Source organism: Hemibagrus wyckioides, linkage group LG18 (assembly GCF_019097595.1).
Source record: "Hemibagrus wyckioides isolate EC202008001 linkage group LG18, SWU_Hwy_1.0, whole genome shotgun sequence".
Lineage (NCBI taxonomy): Eukaryota > Metazoa > Chordata > Actinopteri > Siluriformes > Bagridae > Hemibagrus > Hemibagrus wyckioides.
In genome coordinates, this window is record NC_080727.1 from 22,680,342 (window position 1) to 22,701,655 (window position 21,314).

At 41.2% G+C, this 21,314-nt stretch overlaps 3 protein-coding genes and 2 non-coding genes across 5 annotated transcripts; 1 reads left to right on the forward strand and 4 right to left on the reverse strand.

Annotated features, from left to right (window-relative positions):
- Positions 1-53: 53 nt before the first annotated feature.
- ca4c (carbonic anhydrase IV c) lies at positions 54-5,985 on the reverse strand. Its single transcript, XM_058415520.1, has 8 exons — positions 5,895-5,985; positions 3,262-3,309; positions 2,728-2,892; positions 2,091-2,236; positions 1,897-1,989; positions 1,733-1,799; positions 1,279-1,442; positions 54-245 (listed from the first exon to the last, which is right to left on the reverse strand). Exons 1-8 carry the CDS (start codon positions 5,947-5,949, stop codon positions 54-56), a joined length of 930 nt encoding a protein of 309 aa, XP_058271503.1. The 5' UTR covers positions 5,950-5,985.
- Positions 5,986-9,579: 3,594 nt separating this feature from the next.
- tlcd1 (TLC domain containing 1) lies at positions 9,580-15,027 on the forward strand. Its single transcript, XM_058415524.1, has 4 exons — positions 9,580-10,029; positions 11,630-11,712; positions 13,777-13,859; positions 14,452-15,027. Exons 1-4 carry the CDS (start codon positions 9,824-9,826, stop codon positions 14,833-14,835), a joined length of 756 nt encoding a protein of 251 aa, XP_058271507.1. The 5' UTR covers positions 9,580-9,823; the 3' UTR covers positions 14,836-15,027.
- Positions 15,028-18,003: 2,976 nt separating this feature from the next.
- On the reverse strand, positions 18,004-21,250 carry rpl23a (ribosomal protein L23a). Its single transcript, XM_058415529.1, has 5 exons — positions 21,117-21,250; positions 20,034-20,214; positions 18,868-19,044; positions 18,615-18,684; positions 18,004-18,066 (listed from the first exon to the last, which is right to left on the reverse strand). The coding sequence occupies exons 1-5, from the start codon at positions 21,139-21,141 to the stop codon at positions 18,052-18,054; spliced, it is 468 nt and encodes a 155-aa protein (XP_058271512.1). The 5' UTR covers positions 21,142-21,250; the 3' UTR covers positions 18,004-18,051.
- On the reverse strand, positions 18,145-18,211 carry LOC131369660 (small nucleolar RNA SNORD42). The gene has a single exon (XR_009207307.1). It is a non-coding gene; the product is annotated as a small nucleolar RNA SNORD42 (small nucleolar RNA).
- Positions 19,140-19,210, reverse strand: LOC131369666 (small nucleolar RNA Z17). The gene has a single exon (XR_009207313.1). It is a non-coding gene; the product is annotated as a small nucleolar RNA Z17 (small nucleolar RNA).
- Positions 21,251-21,314: the final 64 nt, after the last annotated feature.

Below are 21,314 nucleotides of genomic sequence, written 5' to 3' on the forward strand. Positions count from 1 at the left end.
TGAAAATCTACATGTATTGTGATTCTTTTGGATTTTTATCCTGAAATTGTACATTATGTGAATATACCCTCTATCAGCAGTAAGATACAGAGGAGACACAGACACAGAAAGACTGGTCCTGATGATGTACAGGAACATGCCGTGGATTTGTACACTGTGCGTCCATTCAGCTTCTGCACTGGGCGGAAGTTTTGAACCATGGGCTTTCCCCTCTCAAACCACATCTGCCTGGTTATGTTCACCAGCTGTGGAACACATACAAAACAAAGAATAGTGGTGAGATCTTCTCATAGTGGTTCGAGGAACCTTCCAGTGCTGATGATGCTTTCTAGTTTGAAATGAAATTTGCCAATCACCATCCATGAGAGCAAGATCGAAAACATGATCCCTGATGGCTATAAATGGCTGTGGTCCATTCTGTGATGGTTTCATGAGTACGCAGTATTGCCTCCTAAGGCTACACCCTACACCATGAGAAAATATAGCCATAGTAATGTAGTTTCAGGGGGTTGCATTGCCACATCAATGCTTCAGGGTCCCCAGTTTGGTCCTGAGCACAGGTTACTGTGTGGAGTTTCTCAGAGTTCTCTGGTTTCCTCACACATGCTAGAGTTGGAACGCTTATAATCAACCGTGAAATGAGATCTGTAAAGACCCATCTAGGTTCTAGTCATATCTTACAACCAGACCCACACTTAAAGGTAAGCTTGTTTGTTGTGATGCAGTTCCAAAAGTCTCAGGAGCAAAGTGTAGTATTGGTTGTTCCTTCTGAAATTTTCATTTTAAGGGCCCAGTTAATGAAATGATTTTCATCACATCACCCTACAAATGGATGGCCCTACATTCGAAGTGCCCTTGTTAGGACTCATCACTTCCAAATGGACTGCAAATAATGTCATTCTTCTCAGAGCAGTTGCCAAATTTAATTAACGTTTTTCCAAAGTGGTTGGATTGCACCCATTTCCAAACCATCCATAGTGTCATGATTCTATTCTTCCATCTTCAGGAGCAACACAGGATTTTAATTTAATCAAAATTATACAGTGACCATAGTTTACAGGACCCATGTGCTGTCTGTGCCCATTCAGACTGGTCATGAAATCTAAAGATAGAAATATTTTATGACAAAGAAAAGAATTTAAAAACAAGAGCTTAAAATGGCCCTTATTGTACAATTATATCACAAATAGAAATGGGTAAATAAAATGGGTTTAACTGAATTGCTTAAAAAGAACGAGGTGAAATGGTGTGAATGAGAAAACCATCGATCTTTTCTACCTGTTGTTGGCTGATGGAAAAAGGCTGCTGGAAGACAGTCCAGAGGATGCCCTCATCACAGCCTGGTGTGGTCAGAGAACCTGAGTAACGGTAGTAACTGGAAAGCTTCTCCAACGAAGGCAAGATATCAGTCACTTGGAATTCTGTGACATTACTGGTGTTCCCTTTACGAATACAATAATCACATAACACGTTTGGTTTATTTACCTTTCCTGCAAATGCTATTTCCAAAGCCCACACTATTATATAAGGCTTCCTCTAGTGCACAACACCGCTAACCAGGTAATAGCAACCTAGATTAGCTAGTGTGATGCTAGATTAGCTAGTAATACTCAAATCTTCTCATGTAACCAGCTCAACAAATTATGCTATTTTAGACCCTTGCTGTCGTGCTGTCGTCTCTTAGATGACGAATCCAGGCAAGTTAGCATCAGACAATGTCACATGAGCTCACCATTATATGGAATTCTTCCCAAAGCCTGAATCAGTTGATCGAACTTCTGGTTTTCTTCTGTAGACACCTAAGGCAAAGAATAAGAACATCATGTTATTATTAAAGGAATAGCTATGCACTGCATAATTCTGTTTACTTTACAACCACAAATATGCTCATAATACCTCATAAAAGAAGGCAAGAACTGCTACCCCTACTGTATCATTCATGGCTTCCTTCAGTGTTTTGTACTGCTCTTTTATGTGAACAATATGGAGCTGTAGAATAGATGAAAAACCACAAAATATAGCGGTCACTGGTTCAACAAAGAATTCATGTTGCTTTCTTTTAAACTAAATATCTGAAGGTGATATCTCACTTCCATAGGATACTGCTCCCCATCAACGGTGTGTTCTGAGCCTGGTCCGTCATTCACTCCCCAGTGGAGATGCAGCTGAAGGGCCTGGTAGGTGGTAGGCAGATCCCCGCCTCGGATCCGCAGAGATGGAGGAAGTGTAAGCACGGCTAAGAAAGTGTGAAATGATACCAACAAGAAGGCAGACTTCATTTGTGCTGAGTACATCCATCCATCCATTGTCTATACCCGCCTTATTCCTAATTTAGGGTCACAGGGATCTGCTGGAGTCTATCCCAGCACACATTGGGTGAAAGGCAGGGGTACACCCTGGACAGGTCACCAGTCCATCACAGGGCCACACATATAGACAGACAACCACACACACTTACATTCACAATTTAAAATTACCAATCAACCTAATGTACATGTTTTTGGACTGTGAGAGGAAACCAGAGTACCCGGAGTAAACCCTCGCAGGCACGGGGAGAACATGCAAACTCCACACAGAAAGGACCCTGCCTGTTCGAACCCGAGATTTGGACCCAGGACCTTCTTATGCTGAATTACAATCAAACCCTAAATAGGTGTAAGGAAACAAAAATAGGCAAACATACTGCTTGAATTAAAAGAAAAAGAACAAATGAAATTGCAGAGTCACCGGTGTTTCCGAGGTTCTGCACACTGACGTTCAGAGGTTGTGTGTAACCTTCAAAGATGATGGGGGTTAGACGGGGGTTGAGCCTCGCCTTGCGTGTGACAATGTTAATGGGTGACTGGTTCTGGCCTCCACAATCTGGAAAGTCTTTATCCCACTCACTGGGCTCTGAAACATTAATTTATTATTATTAGTAATTAATTCATCTTTAATAAGAGCTTCATCTTGGTTAGGGTTGTGATGGATCAGGAGTCTTCATCTTAGCACTGAGTGAAACCTGGATGGAGTCCCATCCACAGAAGGGTATTATACCCTCGTGTTTTCACAACACTTTTCCATCTAGGGGCAGTTTATTGTAGCCAATCCACATACTGTCATGTTTTTGGGAGTTGGGAGTGCACTGGAGTACCCTGAGGAGACCCATGCAGACATGGGGACAAGGTATAAAAATCCAGATAATAACCCAATACTGAACTGGGGACCCACCATCTCACCCTAGCCAATAAATAAATGATTGTTTTAAAGTTAAGAGCTTACCTCTGCAACTATCCTCACATGAATATTGGCTCTGGTAGCACCACTGGACTGGAACAAAGGAAACATGTTTAAACTGGGAGGATTCTTCAAGGATTCTTTAAGAGATTATTGGATAATTAGGGAATCTCAGCTTCCAAAACCTTGGAATGATCTGTTAGAGAAACAATACATCCTCAGAAGTTCATCTTAAGAGAATGCAAACTCCACACAGAAAGGCCCCTGCCTGTTCGAACCCGGGACCGTCTTGCTGTGAGGCAACAGTGCTAACCACTAAGCCACCATGCTGCCCATTGATATAATAATATTTTAAATAAATTATTTTATCACTTCGGTCACAAGTTTCTGTCCTTGCCCTTGGAGTATCTCGTGTTCTGCACATTTGAGGTGTTTCTCCTGTTCTAACACAACCACCTTCACCCAGGATGAGCTGCTAATTAGCTGATTCATTGGATCAGATATGTCTGTAGTAGCGAGAGCACTAAATGTGCAAGACAAGAGGTTTGCCAGGACCAGGATGACTGTGACTTACATAATAGCAGGAATAGAGTCATCACCTCAACAGCCTCATTTTTTTCCCTCTGACCTAAAGTTAATAAGACAAGCTTCTCACATTACACATGATACTGCAAAGTGCAAAGTCCTGAAGATTCTCCTGTGTCAGAAAACTTTCAGACTGTTACAAAGCCCTGACAAATGTTAAGTTGATGTCTCCTCACAGAACGTTTCATCACAATGGTCATATTTATTTCTTTGTTAAACAGGCTGTATTCTGTTTATTATTGGGTTTAGATTTTTGTAGATTAGAGCACCTTCCCAGTTTTTACTATGGAAACGATAATGAATTAGAATGAGCATGTTAATATACATGATATAAAAGTGTCTGGACACCTGACCATCACACCCATATGTGCTTCCTGAACATCTCTTTCCAAAGTTGTTCTTCTCCCCTCTTTGGGAAGGCTTTCCTCTAGATTTTGGAAAGTGTCTATGAACATTGTAAATCTATCTATCTATCTATCTATCTATCTATCTATCTATCTATCTATCTATCTATCTATCTATCTATCTATCTATCTATCTATCTATCTATCTATCTATCTATCTATCTATCTATCTATCTATCTATCTATCTATCTATCTATCTATCCTGAATTCAGATACAGGAGTATCAGTGAGGTTAGGCAATGAGAAGGTACTGTACACAGTCACCTGTAAGTTTTCAATGGGGTCAGAATTCAGTGCTGGACACTTAAGTTCTTCTACTCCAATCTCGGCAAACCGTGTCTTTACAGAGCTTGCTTTGATCACAGGGAACAAGTTTGGCCTCTTAGTTCCAGTGAAGAGAAATAGCATAAAAAGAGACTCTGGACGATCGTGTGCTTTCAACTTTGTGGCAACAGCTTGGAGAAGAACAACATACGGGTGTGACGGTCAGGTGACAATAAACCTTCGGCAATTCTGTGTATGCCACTGATTTGTCTTGACTCTATTTTGGGGAAATTAATCAGTTTCTGATTAATCGGCTTCAAGAATACACTACAATCAGTTGGGTCACCTTTTTTGTTTTGGAATGTGGAGCATAAAAACACCTCTTTACCCCCCTTCTTTGTCCACGTTTTAACTTCCAGCCAGGGGTCGAAATTAATCATCTCAGTGGTGGTACATTAACTGAACTTTAGCTGAATATGCTCTAATAAGCACGTCAAAAACAGACAACGAAAGGCATAATGGAGGGAAAAGAAGCGAGTTAGGTGTCAATTAAAAGGTCAGTGGGAATGTCGGCCTTTTGTAAGCAATATAATACCGTGAGTGTTAGTCCAGATTAATTACAATATGTACAGTTCAGAAAGGTACATGAATAATCCTTTATACAATAGCACAGCTGAACTGATTCGATCTGAATGCAAGTCAAATCAAATAGGATGTAAATAATGGCTCTCGGGTTAAAAGGGCATGAAGAAATCCATAGGTGATCATTAAGTCTCACAATAAACGTGTTTTTAGGACTTTTCACACAGATATAACTTACATTAATACACAATGTGTGTCCTGAAGCCATCGTGATTTCTAACAGCTTTGTACATTGATACGTTTTGAAAAAAAAAAAAAAAAGATGTTATCATTTATTAACCATTTATTCACGGCATTAGTTTTAGAACAAAAACCAATGAATAGCACAAAATCATCAACAGTAGTGAAACCCACATAAACACATATCACTATCATCACGTGTGTATTTATCCCACCTGATATAGTGATGAATGCATAACAGAAATAATTTCATTTACCAATCAATATACTGTAATTAACAGTTATTCTAGTAGAAAAGTGATATATATATATATATATATATATATATATATATATATATATATATATATATATATATATATATATATATATATATATTCCAGCCTGAATCTTATAAATACACATTACATTGCAGGATATTTTCCAGGATATTTTCAGACACCAAAACCCAAACAGCAGCAGCAAGTTCTCATCATCAGCTCTAAACAAATGACTATAATATTCTGTCTTGTTTGTTTTTATCCCTCTTACTATTCAGAGTTAATATGTTATTATACCAAAATTGCCTTTAAAAAAATCATCTAATCATGTGGAAGTCTTACCAGAGTGGATACATGGAGCAAGCAGAAGACATGACACAAGGAGAGTGAACCACATGACTGCAATAGCAACAAACTCAGTCTGGACCGAAGAGCACCTGTATGGATGGTATAGGAGGGAGGGAGGGAGGGAGGGAGCAGGAGAGAGAGAGAGAGAGTTTGGGTGTGTATGTGTATGAGAAAAAGTGAGTGAGATTTTTTGAGTATGGATGGTTTCTGTAATATTAACACAATGTGATATAATATACACTGATCAGGTATAACATTATGACCACTGCCAGGTGAAGTGAATAAGACTGATGATCTCATCATGGCACCTGTTAGTGGGTGGGATATATTAGGCAGCAAGTCAACATTTTGTCCTCAAAGTTGATGTTAGAAGCAGGAAAAATGGAGAAGCGTAAGGATTTGAGCGAGTTTGACCAAAAGGGCCAAATTGTGATGGCTAGACCACTGGATCAGAGCATCTCCAAAACTGCAGCTCTTGTGGGGTGTTCCCGGTCTGCAGTGGTCAGTATCTATCAAAAGTAGTCCAAGGAAGGAACAGTGGTGAACCGGATACAGGGCCCGTGTGATCCGATCCAACAGACGAGCTACTGTTGCTCAAATTGCTGAAGAAGTTAATGCTGGTTCTGATAGAAAGGGGTCAGAATACACAGTGCAGGACAGGTCAGGGCTGTTTTGGTGGCAAAAAGGGGACCAACACAAAGTTAGGCAGGTGGTCATAATGTTATGCCTGATCAGTGTATTTTATTCAACAATAGATATTGTCACAAAACTGCTTTCTGGATGTAGATATTGAGGTGTAATGAACAAGCCAGAGGTGACAATAGCAAAGGAAATCACAGCATGAGGAAGACATCAGACTCAAAACAGAACCTTCTTCTAATTCAATTCAATACAATTTATTTGTATAGAACGTTTACAGAGCTGCTTTACAGAAGTATAGAAATATTGAAAAATATATATAAAGTTTAAAGTTAAGTTACTATTTATCCCTAATGAGAAACCTGAGGTGAACCAGGCTCAGAAGGGAACCTCATCCTCATTTGGGTGACACTGGACAGTAAATAATGTCCTTTCTACAACAAGACCGGACACTGGATAGAGAGATCATTACTCTTCTACAAATGTGTACAATACATCTCCTTGTTCCAGAAATCAATTATTTGGACTGTTTTGTCATAATGATGCCTGTGTGTGTAGTGAGACTATATAATAATACAGAATACTATGACTTATAAAGTGCCACTGATGTGAACTTGCTGCTGCTGTTTAGGGTTGGAGTTCTCCTGCACCTTAAGGGTCGGGGTTTTAATTCCCTGACCTCTGCTCTGTGTGTGTGGAGTTTGCATGTTCTTCCTGTGCTCTGGGGGTTTTCTTCTCCCAGTCTATAGACTTTAGTTGTGGACTGATTGGCCTCTCTAAAATTGTGTATGTGTGCGATTGTGCCCTGTGATGGGTTTCCACTCCCTCCAGGGTGTCAGAAAATGAACAGATGAATAATTGTTGTTGTACACTATATTGACAAAGGTTTTGGGACGTCTGCCTTTACATTTTATTACACATGTAATATGGAGTTGTCCCGCCCTTTACAGCTATAACAGCTTCAACTCTTCTGGGAAGGCTTTCCACAAGGTTTAGGAGTGTGTTTATGGGAATTTTTGACCATTCCTCTAGAAGTGCATTTGTGAGGTCAGACACTGATGTTGTGATGATGAGAAGGTCCGGCTCACAGTCTCCACTCTAATTCATCCCAAAGGTGTTCTATGGGGTTGAGGTCAGGACTCTGCGCAGGCCAGTCAAGTTCCTCCACACCAAACTCACTCATCCATGTCTTTATGGACCTTGCTTTGGTCACTGGTGTACAGTCATGTTGGAACAGGAAGGGGTCATCCCCAAACTGTTCCCACAAAGAGCATGAAATTGTCCAAAATGTCTTGGTATGAAGCTGAAGCATTAAGAGTTCCTTTCACTGGAACTAAGGGACCGAGCCCAACCCCTGAAAAACAACACCTGAATTCAATGATCTGGAGGGGTGTCCCAAAACTTTTGGCAATGTAGTGTATGTTTATAGATGGTTCCAAATGTGTGGTCAAGCTTTTTTTCTGGGCACTGTTGACACCATGTTTGTGCCATTTCTTAATTTGTCATATTTAACAAATAAAAATTGTTACAATTGTGGCATTGATATGTTATTTTTGGAAAACAATCACATTTGATGTGATCACATCATTGTTTATTATCCAATAACAACATTTTCCTTCAAGTCTTACTCTTTAAAAACATGTATCATATAGTAGTACAACATATATCTTTAGGACATTATGGTCCTCTTGTATTTTTCTTGTCACTTATGCTATCTGACTTTGCATAGCAACAATACAGACTGTCTCCTCTGCTTTTTCTCTATTTGACATGGAAATTCTGCCACCTGCTGATATTTTTACCCTGTACTGGGACTGTTGTTGGTTCCCTAGCGATCAGAGGAACGAGGGAATCTGGGCAGATAGAACAACATTCTTTATTAATGAAGGGTATTTTTAATTTGATCTCATTACACTGATACCTGTCAAGTGGTGGGATGTAATAGATGGGATCAGAGCACCTTACTGGTTGTTCCTGGTATGCAGGGGTTAGTATCTAACTAAGTGAGCCAAGGAAGGACAACCAGTCAACCAGCAACAGGGTCCAGGGGCGACTAAGGCTCGCTGATGTGCATGGGGAGTGAAGGCCCCATCCCACAGAGTTCCATAACTATTCATGACAAGAGTTCAAGATGTTGACCAGGCCTATAAATTCCCCAGATCTCAGTCCGACCTCGATTGAACATGTGGCGTGTGACAGACGGGAAAGTCCGATCCATGGAGGCTCCACCTCACAGCTTACAGGATCTGCTGAAAACATCTTGATGCCAGATACCACAGCACACCTTCAGAGATCCAGTGGAGTCCATGCCTTGATGGGTCAGAACTGTTTAGGAGGCACAAGGGGGACAACACAATATTACTCCGGTGGTTTTAATGTTATAGCTGATCATTATTTATACAAAATAATGTTAGAACTGAAATGTGTGTCAGTAAGGGATGAAGGGTCAGTAAGCTGCTCTGAGGGTGTGGGCAGAACAAGTTCTAACTTACCCCTGAAATGTAAACAAGGAAAATTAAACCCGAACTTTGCTTTTGCACCCAGCCGCTGTAGGTTAAGCCGATAAATTACACCTTAGAACATATGGACTGAATCAGCATGTCATGGCAAAAAAGAGTACATATGACTGGGAGAACCGGGTATGGTCAGAATTCTCTCTCTCTCTCTCTCTCTCTCTCTCTCTTCCTATCTCTCTCCACCTCCTTCTCTCTCCCTCTCTCTCCCTCTCTCTCACTTTTTGTCTCTCCCACTCGTTCTCTCTCTCTCTCACTCTCTCTCTCTTCCCCTCCTTCTCTCTCTCTGTCTCACACACACACACACACACACACATGCCCACAACACAGCATACTTTCTTCACTCATTCAGTCAAACAGGTTTAGCTGTATTGCTGTAAGATACATATAGAATCAGAGTAGAGGGGGGGAAAGGGGGAGAGGAATGACCAACATTTCCTGTAGCAGCAATCGTGCTGGCTCATTCTCCCTCAGCCAATCACTGCTCAGCAAACAGAGATTGAGACAAACACACACCCATTGTTAAGCCACAACATGTGAGTGAGAGGAGAAGAGAGGAAGAAGAAAAGAGTTGCAGAAGAATTCCAGACTCTTCCAAGTTTTCAGGGAACGAAAGAGTAAAAACTGCACTTAACAGCCAATCACCCTACTTAGGAGGACAGGAGACACAGACAAAAAAACCCAAAACATAAATAAGGGAAAGCAGCCAGAGAAAGGGGAAAGGCAGCAGAGAGTTTACGAGGCAGGTAAGTATTAGAGCAGGAGTGGAGGATGGATGGTTGGTTGAAGGAGGTGCAGCGTCGGCCCGTCCTCTGTGTATTCTGCAGCTCACTGGCCTTCAGGCTGCTCCAGACACTGCTGAAATTTTTGCCCAGACCCCATGCTGTTAGGTGTGATCCATGGAAGAACTATAAATGGAAGAATCTTTCCGTGTCACTCGTCCACTCACTCCTGACCGGCACCTGGGCCGTTTTCTGGTGAGTGATCTTCTCCTAAATACAATATTCTGGCTCCAGTTACTTAACAATATTTGCTTGTGTGAGAAACAGCAAGCTGCTACACCTTAGACATGCACAGATTTCTGATAACTTATCAAACATCATCAACTCTCCACTTATGTAATGTCCTTCTGGACAAAAGTCATGCAGATAGCTTCTGAATTAATCTACAGTAAAAAGTTCTAAGATGGTTAATGCTCAATACGTACAGTTTACAGTATAGAGTAACTTGTTGTATAGTTAATTACCCGTGTTGCATACACGGCTGAAGATTCCACAAAATAGAAAAAACTTGAAAAACGTGTCAGACAGGCAGCGGTTGGGAACGTTTCATGAGAAGGAGTGAGAAACTGGAGCACTTGAGCTGTTTGCCTCGTGTAGTACAGCAACTGATTAAACATTATATTGATCTAAAATGGAGATATTGTTAGGCACCTTTTTAAAATGAAACTGAAATTCTCAGTATAAGGACACTGTGTCCATACATAAAACATAAAACAACATTAAAAGCATGATAAAAACCTGGACTTTGGTCCTATTAGTTTTTAAAATAATTGTGAACTAATATTTGGTAACACAAAATACTCCATTTGTCAAGGCAAAATCAAGCAGCTTGAACACGTCAGGATTCTTTCTTTCCTCCTACGTCTCATTTCATTTTTAGGAGGGAATGTACACTACAGCGATCAGGTATAACTTTATGACCACCTGTCTAGTATTGTGTTGGTGCCCTGACCTGTCCTGTACTGTGTATTCTGACCCCTTTCCATCAGAACCAGCATTAACTTCTTCAGCAGTTTGAGCAACAGTAGCTCGTCTGTTGGATCGGATCACACGGGTCAGCCTTCACTCCCCAAGTCCATCAATGAGCCTCGACTGCCCATGACCCTGTTGCCGGTTCACCACTGTTCCTTCCTTAGACCACTTTTGATAGATACTGACCACTGCAGACCGGGAACACCCCACAAGAGCTGCAGTTTTGGAGATGCTCTGATCCAGTGGTCTATCCATTACAATTTGGCCCTTTTGGTCAAACTCGCTCAAATCCTTACGCTTGTCCATTTTTCCTGCTTCTAACATCAACTTTGAGGACAAAATGTTTATTTGCTGCCTAATATATCCCACCTACTAACGGGTGCCGAGGAGATCATCAGTCTTATTCACTTCACCTGACACTGCTCAGAATGTAATGTCTGATCGGTGTATATGGCCAAATGTTTATGGACACATGACCATCACACCCATATTTGGTTCTTCCCTAAACTGTTGCCACAAATTTAGAGACAGTTTTTTTGTACGGTGTGTCCAGGTAGGAGTGGAAGATCTTGAATGACCTGCACACAACCATGAACCCAACCCCTCTTAACACCTTTAAGATAAACTGAAACAACTACGCCCCAGACCTCCTCGCCTGATCAATGTGTGACCTCACTAACGCTCTTACACCTGGCTGGACACAAATCCCCAGAGCCAGTGGAAAGCCTTTCCAGAAGAATGAAGTTTATTATAACAGCACAGATGGACTAAACCATCTGAAGTGCCTGTATAACAATTACTCATGAGAATTTGTTGTGCTTAGTGTGTTTCAGTATCCAGAGATGGTGTATGATCTGAACTTGTCCTTCACTCCTGCCTCATATCTGCTTGTCATCATCTCAACAGGTCAGTCATCTTTCTCTAATTTAATTTAGAATTAGAATCTGCTACTAGTTATAACATCTGACCACTATCACTCAGCATACTACTGTATTTTTGTCACAAGGCACCAATAAGGACACTGGACTGAAACTGTACAATTCCAAAATGAGTTCATTTACTGGTTGCCATGAGAAGTCCATTCTTCATATATCACATAGTCATGGACGACCAGAAGAACAGACACACAGACAACCTGAGAACATAATGTCTGCACTACAAAGTCATAAAAACCACTGCTAGTTATCACACCATGCTTTGTGTGTCTATTTTTATGACAACAAAACCATTTCTCACCATATGACTTCTCAAAGTCCAAAGAGCGGACATTTGTGCTAGACATTTCTGACAGATTATAAACAAATATTTGACTTTCTTCCAGTTCTGACAAAATGCACGTTTTGTCTGTTTTGCCTGCCTTGAGTGTTCCCAGTTACCTCAAATTTCTTTCACCCCATCCTGAAAATCCAGCTTGGTGAGCTGAAACAATGATAAATGTGGTTTATTTTAGTTTTCTTTGAGGTAACCTGTTTAATTAAACTCCATCCTGTTCCAGGTAATCTGGTCAAACTAATTCAGATATAATTCAGAATTGAACAAGTGCATGAAATGAGTCATTTGTGATTCAAACCTGGATTTGTTTAATTCATGTCAGAAAAGATACTGATTTTGAGAAGCCTGTGTAAATTCCTACTATATCGATTGCCATGTAGAATTTTTGATTAAATTTAGGATTACATTCAAACAGGCACACTATATTGCCAAAAGTTTTGGGACGTCTGCCTTTCCATGCACATGAATGTAATATGGAGTTGTCCCGCCCTTTACAGCTATAACAGCTTCAACTCTTCTGGTCAGGCTTTCCACAAGGTTTAGGAGTGTGTTTATGGGAATTTTTGACCATTCCTCTAGAAGCGCATTTGTGAGGTCAGGCACTGATGTTGTGATGACGAGAAGGTCCGGCTCGCAGTCTCCGCTCTAATTCATCCCAAAGGTGTTCTGTGGGGTTGAGGTCAGGACTCTGTGCAGGTCAGTCAAGTTCCTCCACACCAAACTCACTCATCCATGTCTTTATGGACCTTGCTTTGGTCACTGGTGTGCAGTCATGTTGGAACAGGAGCATTAAGAGTTCCTTTCACTGGAACTAAGGAGCTGAGCCCAACCCCTGAATTCAATGATCTGGAGGGGTGTCCCAAAACTTTTGGCAATATAGTGTATAATAATATTTGATTGTTAACTGAAATGCTTGATCATGAATACAACATGAATGGGTGTTTACAAATGAGTTGAGACCATTAAGTGTTCAGGCTGATAACTGCCACAGACGGGTTATAAATCTTTTGTACAAAACAAAAGATCACCTGCGGTTTGTTTCACAAGAGGCCTCCCTCTGGCAGTTACACCAAACATTCATTCATATTCCATAACCGTTTTGTTTTAAGTACGGTAAATCCTGAGCCTTTCCCAGGAACAACTAGAGCTATGCGGGGATACACCCTGGATGAGACGCCATTTTACAACCCTAACTCGAGTTCAGGATCAAACAGGAAACCATGCAGTTTTGAGGCCACATGCTGCTCCATCGTATTGTCTTACTCCAAGCCATGCCAGGCATTTTTACTTAACCTGATAAATCTCCTAAGGCCATTTTACAGTACAGAGAGTCTTTACTGTTCCATGTTCCAGTATCCCAGTGCAAGTAATAAAACATTTCTCTTGCTTAATTTGAACCTGTAATACACCGGTCAGCCATAACATTCTGAGCACTGACCAGTGATCTCCTCATCATGGCACCTGTTAGTGGGTGGGATATATCAGGCAGATGTTATGAGAAGCCTGAGGTGACGGTGGTGAGGAAAAACTCCCTGAGATACTATGAGGAAGAAACCTTGAGAGGAACCAGGCTCAGAAGGGAACCTCATCCTCATTCGGGTTCCATCCACGTCATGCCCAGTGTTCTAGTAAAAGCTCCATTTCCATCACCACCCTGACCCAAAACTAACAAATTCTGTACTTATTTTTTTTTGGCAGGGTATTTTATCCAGGATGCCGTAGACATCATCATCAGTGGGTATGCACGAGAATCATGGGAGTTTCTGCTCCATCATGTTATGGTAAGTCAATTGCTTCCACTATAATCCACCTGATCAACTATATTGAAAATATTTTTGTATAAAACGTAAATATGTACAGTACATAAGCAAACGTCTGTGGACATCTGACTGTCTCACCCAAATGTGCTTGGTGAACATCCATTTCAGATTGAATCTCCGCCCCCTTTTTACTATTATAATAACCTCCACTCTTCTCTGAAGGCTTTCTGTTAGATTTTGGAGGTGGCTATGGGGATTTGCTCATTGAGCTACAAGAACATTAAGCCAGGCAAGTGAAGAGGTTTGGAGTTCAGTCTGCATTCCAAATTCATCCCAAAGGTGTTCAGTAGGGTTGAGGTCAAGGCTTTGCGCAGGTCACTCAATTTCTTTCACTTCATTCTTGGCACATCACATGTCTTCATGACGCTTACTTTGTCCATTGTCATGCTGGAAGGTTTGTTCCACATCTGTTCCAGTGATGGAAAATTGCAACTGTGTGCATATATTGTGACAGTACTTTAGGAAAGAACCACATCTGGATGTGATGGTCAGATGTCCGCACACTTAAGCCATATAGTGTACTTTACATTTCTAAAAAATCTTTGCTTTGCAGGTGATCTGGACTTTCCTGTACGCTGTTCTCACCTGGCACTACGTAGCTGGCGCTGTGGTGGCTTTGTTTGTCGAAGTGAACAGTATATTTCTGCACTTGCGCCTCATGCTCAAAATGGCTGGAGTGGCCCAAGACTCGCTCCTCTACACCATTAATAAGTTTATCAACCTCACAACCTACATCAGCTTTCGTCTGGGAGCGCAGTCCTACCTGACATGGTACATCCTCGTGAACTTCTCTCAGCTGGTCCATGCTGGGTATTTCCTGGTGTCTATGATGCTCATGAACATCATGATCCTCATTTATTTCTACCGTCTGCTGCGAACAGATTTCTTCTCCAAGCACAGCCATTCAAACGGTGTCCGCAAATTTGTCCAGGACTGAGACGCTTCATGGGGAATATCCAGAGTACTGACCATTAGTCCGTCACTAAGAACCTCTGAATGTTTACACTGGATTCTGGTTTAAAAGGTTTTCATTCCATGCTGCTGACTACTATACCACACGCCTCTGAAACGTGTAACCCATTTTTATCCTTACAGAAAAATCACATAAACCCTACATGCTAACGTTTCACATGCAGTGTATGATTTTATTTTAATTATCTTCATTATACAACAATCAGGCATAACATAATGACCACTTTCCTAATATCTCTTTTGGTCCTCCAAAACAGCCCTGACCCGTCAAGGCATGGACTCCACTAGATCCCTGAAGGTGTTAGTAGCGTCCATGGGCCCCACATCACAACTTACAGGACTTAAAGGATACTTTTGATAGATACTGACCACTGCAGACCGGGAACACCCCACAAGAGCTGCAGTTTTGGAGATGCTCTGATCCAGTGGTCTAGCCATCACAATTTGGCCCTTTTTGTCAAACTCGCTCAAATCCTTACGCTTGTCCATTTTTCCTGCTAATATCACATCAACTCTGAGGACAAAATGTTCACTTGCTGCCTAATATATCCCACCCACTAACAGGTGCCATGATGAGGAGATCATCAGTCTTATTCACAGCACCTCTCAGTGGTCATAATGTTATGCCTGATCGGTGTATCATCAGCGTGATCCCAGGATTGCTGGAGGAGTCTGAATGTCGCACAGTTACTTATTGTGGGTTTGACAGAAAAGTACATATTAACTGATTTACTCTGTAGAATGAAAATAAGATTCATGGTGCTGACTTTTTTTTTCTTGCATAACTACACCTCTACAATCTGAACAGTTAAAGACCTTTACAGTTTAATACCTATCACCAGTAAAATGGTTAAGGGAAAATATAGTAGTGATTTAAAAAACCCACTAAAAAAAATCTCAACCACGTGGTAAGAGATGAGAGTCTAGTAGGAAGTATTAGGTTCCTAGAGTCTATTTCTCTTTTAAACTACTTTAATGGATGTCCATTAGATGGCACAAATCCAGGAAACATCCACCCACCCATTTTCTATACCCACTTTATTCCTAATTAGGGTCACAGGGATCTGCTGGAGTCTATCCCAGGACACATTGGGTGAAAGGCAGGGGTACACCCTGGACAGGTCACCAGTCCATCACAGGGCCACATATATAGACAGACAACCACACACACACTCACTCCTATGGGCAATTTAGAATTACCAATCAACCTAATGTACATGTTTTTGGACTGTGGGAGTAAACCGGAGTACCCGGAGTAAACCCATACAGGCACGGGGAGAACATGCAAACTCCACACAGAAAGGTTGTGCCTTTTCAAACCCTGTTTTTGAACCCAGGACCTTCTCCTTCTTTATGTGAGGCAACAGTGCTCACCACTAAGCCACCGTGCTGCCCTAAATCCAGGAAATATGTATTGGGTAATCCCTTATATATATATATATATATATATATATATATATATGAGTATAGATGAGTTTTATATATATATAATACATATATATATATATATGAAATATATGAAAGTGTTGAGTCTTCATAACAAGATATCTATCTGAGACCTGAGAAGTAAGGCATTTTAATTATGTGCTTGTCCTCCACTGAAATAATGCATGACACCATAAGACAGTAAAAACAATTCTACAATCATGTTCAGGATCAAAAAACCCTACAAAACCACTTTAAAGAATGCAACTGGGCCACTGCAGATAAATACAGGTGCATGGAATATACACTGTATTGCCAATTGAATTCAGGTGTTCCAATCACTTCCATAGCCACAGATGCATAATATCAAGCACCTATGCATGCAGACTGCTTCTACACACATTTGTGAAAGAATGGGTCGCTGTCAGGAGCGCAGTGAATTCCAGCGTGGCACTGTGGGCATTAAATCTATTCATGAAATTTCCTCACTACTAAATATTCCCCAGTCAGCTGTTAGTGGTATTATAACAAAATGGAAGCAATTATGAACAACAGAAGCTCAGCCATGAAGTGGTAGGCCACGTAAAATCACAGATTTGGGGTCAGCAGATGATGAGGAGCACAGTGTGCAGAACTTTCTATAGGGTCAATAGCTACAGACCTCCAAACTCTGTGGCCTTCAGATTAGCTCAAGAACAGTGCGTAGAGAGCTTCATGGAACATGAACATGTTTTCACGGCTGTGCAGCTGCATCTGAGCCTTACATCACCAAGTACAATGCTAAGCGTCGGATGCAGTGGTGTAAAACTGACCACCACTGGACTCTAGAGCAGTGGAGCCATGTTCTCTGGAGTGACCAGTAATGCTTCTGAAATCGATGGACAAGTCTGGGTTTGGCGGTTGCCAGAACGGTACTCACCTGACTGCATTGGGCAAAGTGTAAAATTTGATGGTGCTTGGTTGTTTTTCAGGGGTTGGGCTTGACCGCTTAGTTCCAGTGAAAAGAACTCTTAATGCTTCAGCTTCATACCAAGACATTTTGGACAATTTTATGCTCCCAATTTTGTGGATGACCATTAAGAGGTAACGTTGTGCTAGCTACAGGAGTCAACTCCATATTAAATAAGCAAATTTAAGAAACATTAGTGCACCAACACACTGCTACTGAATTTATTTTAAATTTTGGTGTTTTTCCTAGCTTTTAGAATATTTCCCCTTTAGTGATGTCCACATTTCCAAACTTCTAAAAATTTTGTCTTATCAGCCACTAAATTAGTGTTTATATAAACTGCAGGTTAAACCTACTTACCCAAACACACACCTTCCTCCCAAAGGAACCGAAAGAACTCGCCAGAACACCACAGTGCATGTGGGAAAATGGCAGTATTTGTTTTAAAAGGATTGTCTAAGTGCAACATTTACACACATGATCACTGCTACTGTTAAACGCCAAAGGTTTGTTCTAATCGGTCATGATACAGTATCACCTCACTTGAAGCGGATACCACACGCAGCGTTGGAACCATTTTCTGTCATATATATCTTTTGTAAAGGTTGTAAATTGAGTAAAACCTGTACTACTAGCAGTTCCAGTGTGATTAAAGGGTTAAAATTGTGCTCTAAAATCATATCAGTGTGTATGAAGTCTCAATCCAGATTCCCAATGTTGAATGAATACACCATAGGAGTCAATAAATACAACACTGTATATGTTTTTACAAACATTTATTCTTCTGTACACGTCGCCAAGAGCAGTTTAGATGATGCCGATCTGTAAAAGAGGGGGGAAAAAAACCCACAAGAAGATTCATAAAACTGAAAGCACAGAGAAAAAACATGAAACAGCCAGGAGCATCAGTGGTTCCTTTGAATGCATCAAAATTCATTCAGTCAGAAAATAATGACATCACATGCTCAAGTCGCGCATGAACTCTGAGAATATTCAGTCACTCGTCCTTATGTACAGTGAAATCCTTCCACTGAAGAACGAAATCCCTCTCCAGGCTACAACTGTAGTAACGCTGCACTATCTAAACATTTCATTACACCTTTAGGCAATATGGAGAAAGCCTGAGTGCTGTGTGTATTAGGTCTGTGTGCTGAATGCTGTGTAGTTTAAATATTTATTAAAACCAAACTATTAATGACTGTGCAGATTTCTATTACATTTTATTTTAAGTTATTACATTTTCAGTACTTCATTCATGCACTACACACGTTACTCAAATGACACCAAGTGAATGCTAATACTAATATAAATAATGACATGTAAATCCTTTATTTTGGATGGATTAATGTGTCAAAGAATTAGTCACTTACTTTGTTTGCAACATCCAGCGCATCGTAATCTGGTGCTAGACGAACGTATGCCTTCTTTTCACCGTCGGGCCTAAATGGAACAAACACGTTTAGAATATCTCAGAAAACACAAATCACCACAAATCCATAGATCCAAGCCTTCCTGTGGTTCAGTGGTTCCTTTGAGAACATCAGAATTCAGAGCTATTTTTTGGTTTACATCATGACACAGAAAGAGGCAGAAAACTCGGGAGTAAAACGGCTAAAGGTGCACCTGATGAGTGTGTTGACTTTGGCCACATCGATGTCGTACAGTTTCTTGACGGCGTGTTTGATCTGGTGCTTGTTGGCCTTGACGTCAACGATGAAGACCAGAGTGTTGTTGTCCTCAATCTTCTTCATGGCCGACTCGGTGGTCAGGGGGAACTTGATGATGGCATAGTGGTCCAACCTGAATGTGTACAAGGGCATGGGAAAGGAGAGAGTTATAGACACGTCGCTAGGAACTGAACCAGCTAACAGCACGCTACGCAGAAAAGGTATTAGGATGCATCAGTATTCAAAAAGCAGTAATCATAAAATATCATGCTTTGATCGCAATTCCCATCATTTGCATCCTTATTAGGTGGAAATCTGACACCTAATAAAAAAAATAAGTTTCTACCTCTATGTACACTATATTGCCAAAAGTTTTGGGACACCCCTAAAAATCACTGAGTTCAGATGTTGTTTTTCAGGGGTTGGGCTCGGCCCCTTAGCTCCAGTGAAAGGAACTCTTAATGCTTCAGCTTCATACCAAGACATTTTGGACAATTTCATGCTCTTTGTGGGAACAGTTTGGGGATGACCCCTTCCTGTTCCAACATGACTGTACACCAGTGACCAAAGCAAGGTCCATAAAGACATGGATGAGTGAGTTTGGTGTGGAGGAACTTGACTGGCCTGCACAGAGTCCTGACCTCAACCCCATAGAACATCTTTGGGATGAATTAGAGTGGAGACTGTGAGCCAGACCTTCTCATCCAACATCAGTGTCTGACCTCACAAATGCACTTCTTCTAGAGGAATGGTCAAAAATTCCCATAAACACACTTGTGGAAAGCCTTCCCAGAAGAGTTGAACCTGTTGTAGGTGTAAAGGGCGGGACAACTCCATATTACATTCATGTGCATGTAAAGGCAGATGTCCCAAAACTTTTGGCAATATAGTGTACATTTAAGTTATGATGGTGTAATCTGGCTCGAAGGAGTACAAGTTAAGCTGTATGACTGAACAACTCCTGAAAAGTTTAGTGTAGACTGGAATTAAGACACGAGAGCTATTGTAATGTGTTTTTCCCAGAACGACTGGACATCAGAAGACTCCAGGACTGTGAACCAACAGACCATCCAAAACGGGTTTATTTGGGAATTGTTTCCCAAATGACCAGGACAAACTCACTTGTTCCTGCGTGGTGCGCTCTTCCTGGGGTACTTGGGCTGCCTCCTCAGGCGCAGAGTCTTGGGCCTGCGGAAAGTAGGGCTGGTCCTGACCTTCTTCTTCCTGTGGCTGTGGACTCCCTTCAGCACGGCCTTCTTGGCCTTCAGAGCCTTCGACTTGGCCTCAGTCTTGGCTGGGACAGCTGTAAAAGAAAGGAAAAGCCAACAAATAAAAAACTAAACATTATACAGTGAAGACAAATTCAACCTACAGGTTTCGTGAAAACTTCGGTTTCGTGAACAAGTTCATGAGAACTGAAAAAGAAAAACCTCAATTTTTAACAAATTTCGACAACAAATAATGTATATTCTGTTATTACGGTAACGTCCTGAAGACAGCCGTTGGGAGCTGTAAAGTGGACAAGAGGAATATCCATCATTTACCTCACAAATATTTACTGACTTTACACACAGATCTGGACACAGCGTGAGCTACAGAAACACACACACTTGATGACGTTTGGAAAAATGGACATCTTGTTATAGGTCACTACAGCTTACAATATCGTTGGATTCTGTCTTCGTATCAACCCCAAACCTTTGACATTTCACACTTTTACAGGTTAAACCACGTCCTATGAAGCTAACACACACACACTTTGTAAAGTCTGTCTCTTGTGAAGGAGCGCTAGCTGTGTGTTCACGTGCCATCACCTCGGATTAGCAACCCGGCTAAGTAAAGTTGACGGATTTATAGAAAGCATCTAGTTTTCTAGTGTTTGTTAACATTAAAAGCAAAACAAAGCGCATGGAAACTAACATTTTACCAGAAACCACATGGCTTTAATAGCAGGACGTGACCAGAGCTAGCCATTCAGACGCTAACTACATGCTAGCTAAAGCTAACGTGTGCCGCTGAAAGTGGACGTTTCACACCGTGCGACATTTCATGCCTTTATAAAGCGACATTACGACCGCGTAAACGACCTCAAACCGTAACACTCGCGAACATAACCGCTTCACTAAACCCTCCCGGTCGATATCAAGACGAAAGTCTTAGGAATAATACTTATTTTTACAAAATAATTCAATACAAGTCGCGCACCTTCCTTCTTCGCCTTCGGAGCCATGTTGAGAAAGGAAGAACACCGGGGTTTCCTGGTCTATTTCGCAGGGGTTCGGCAGCACGCACTTGTCGCGAGACGATAACGATGCTTTATGGGTAATGTAGTTTGATTCTGTAGTACTGGTGATGACCGGCAGGAGGCAGGGTTTAAGTGGTCAGCACAGGGAGCGCAGTGCT

Coding starts and splice junctions, on each gene's coding strand:
- ca4c (XM_058415520.1), bottom strand. CDS start 5,949: ATGTGGTTCACTCTCCTTGTGTCATGTCTTCTGCTTGCTCCATGTATC. Junction 2,893..3,261: donor ATGTGAGGATAGTTGCAGAG/GTAAGCTCTTAA, acceptor TTAATGTTTCAG/AGCCCAGTGAGTGGGATAAA. Junction 246..1,278: donor TTTCCATCAGCCAACAACAG/GTAGAAAAGATC, acceptor TGTGTTCCACAG/CTGGTGAACATAACCAGGCA.
- rpl23a (XM_058415529.1), bottom strand. CDS start 21,141: ATGGCTCCGAAGGCGAAGAAGGAAG. Junction 20,215..21,116: donor TCCGAAGGCGAAGAAGGAAG/GTGCGCGACTTG, acceptor TTTCTTTTACAG/CTGTCCCAGCCAAGACTGAG. Junction 18,685..18,867: donor AAAGTCAACACACTCATCAG/GTGCACCTTTAG, acceptor TGTTCCATTTAG/GCCCGACGGTGAAAAGAAGG.
- tlcd1 (XM_058415524.1), top strand. CDS start 9,824: ATGGATGGTTGGTTGAAGGAGGTGCAGCGTCGGCCCGTCCTCTGTGTA. Junction 10,030..11,629: donor GGCACCTGGGCCGTTTTCTG/GTGAGTGATCTT, acceptor TGTTGTGCTTAG/TGTGTTTCAGTATCCAGAGA. Junction 13,860..14,451: donor TTCTGCTCCATCATGTTATG/GTAAGTCAATTG, acceptor TTTGCTTTGCAG/GTGATCTGGACTTTCCTGTA.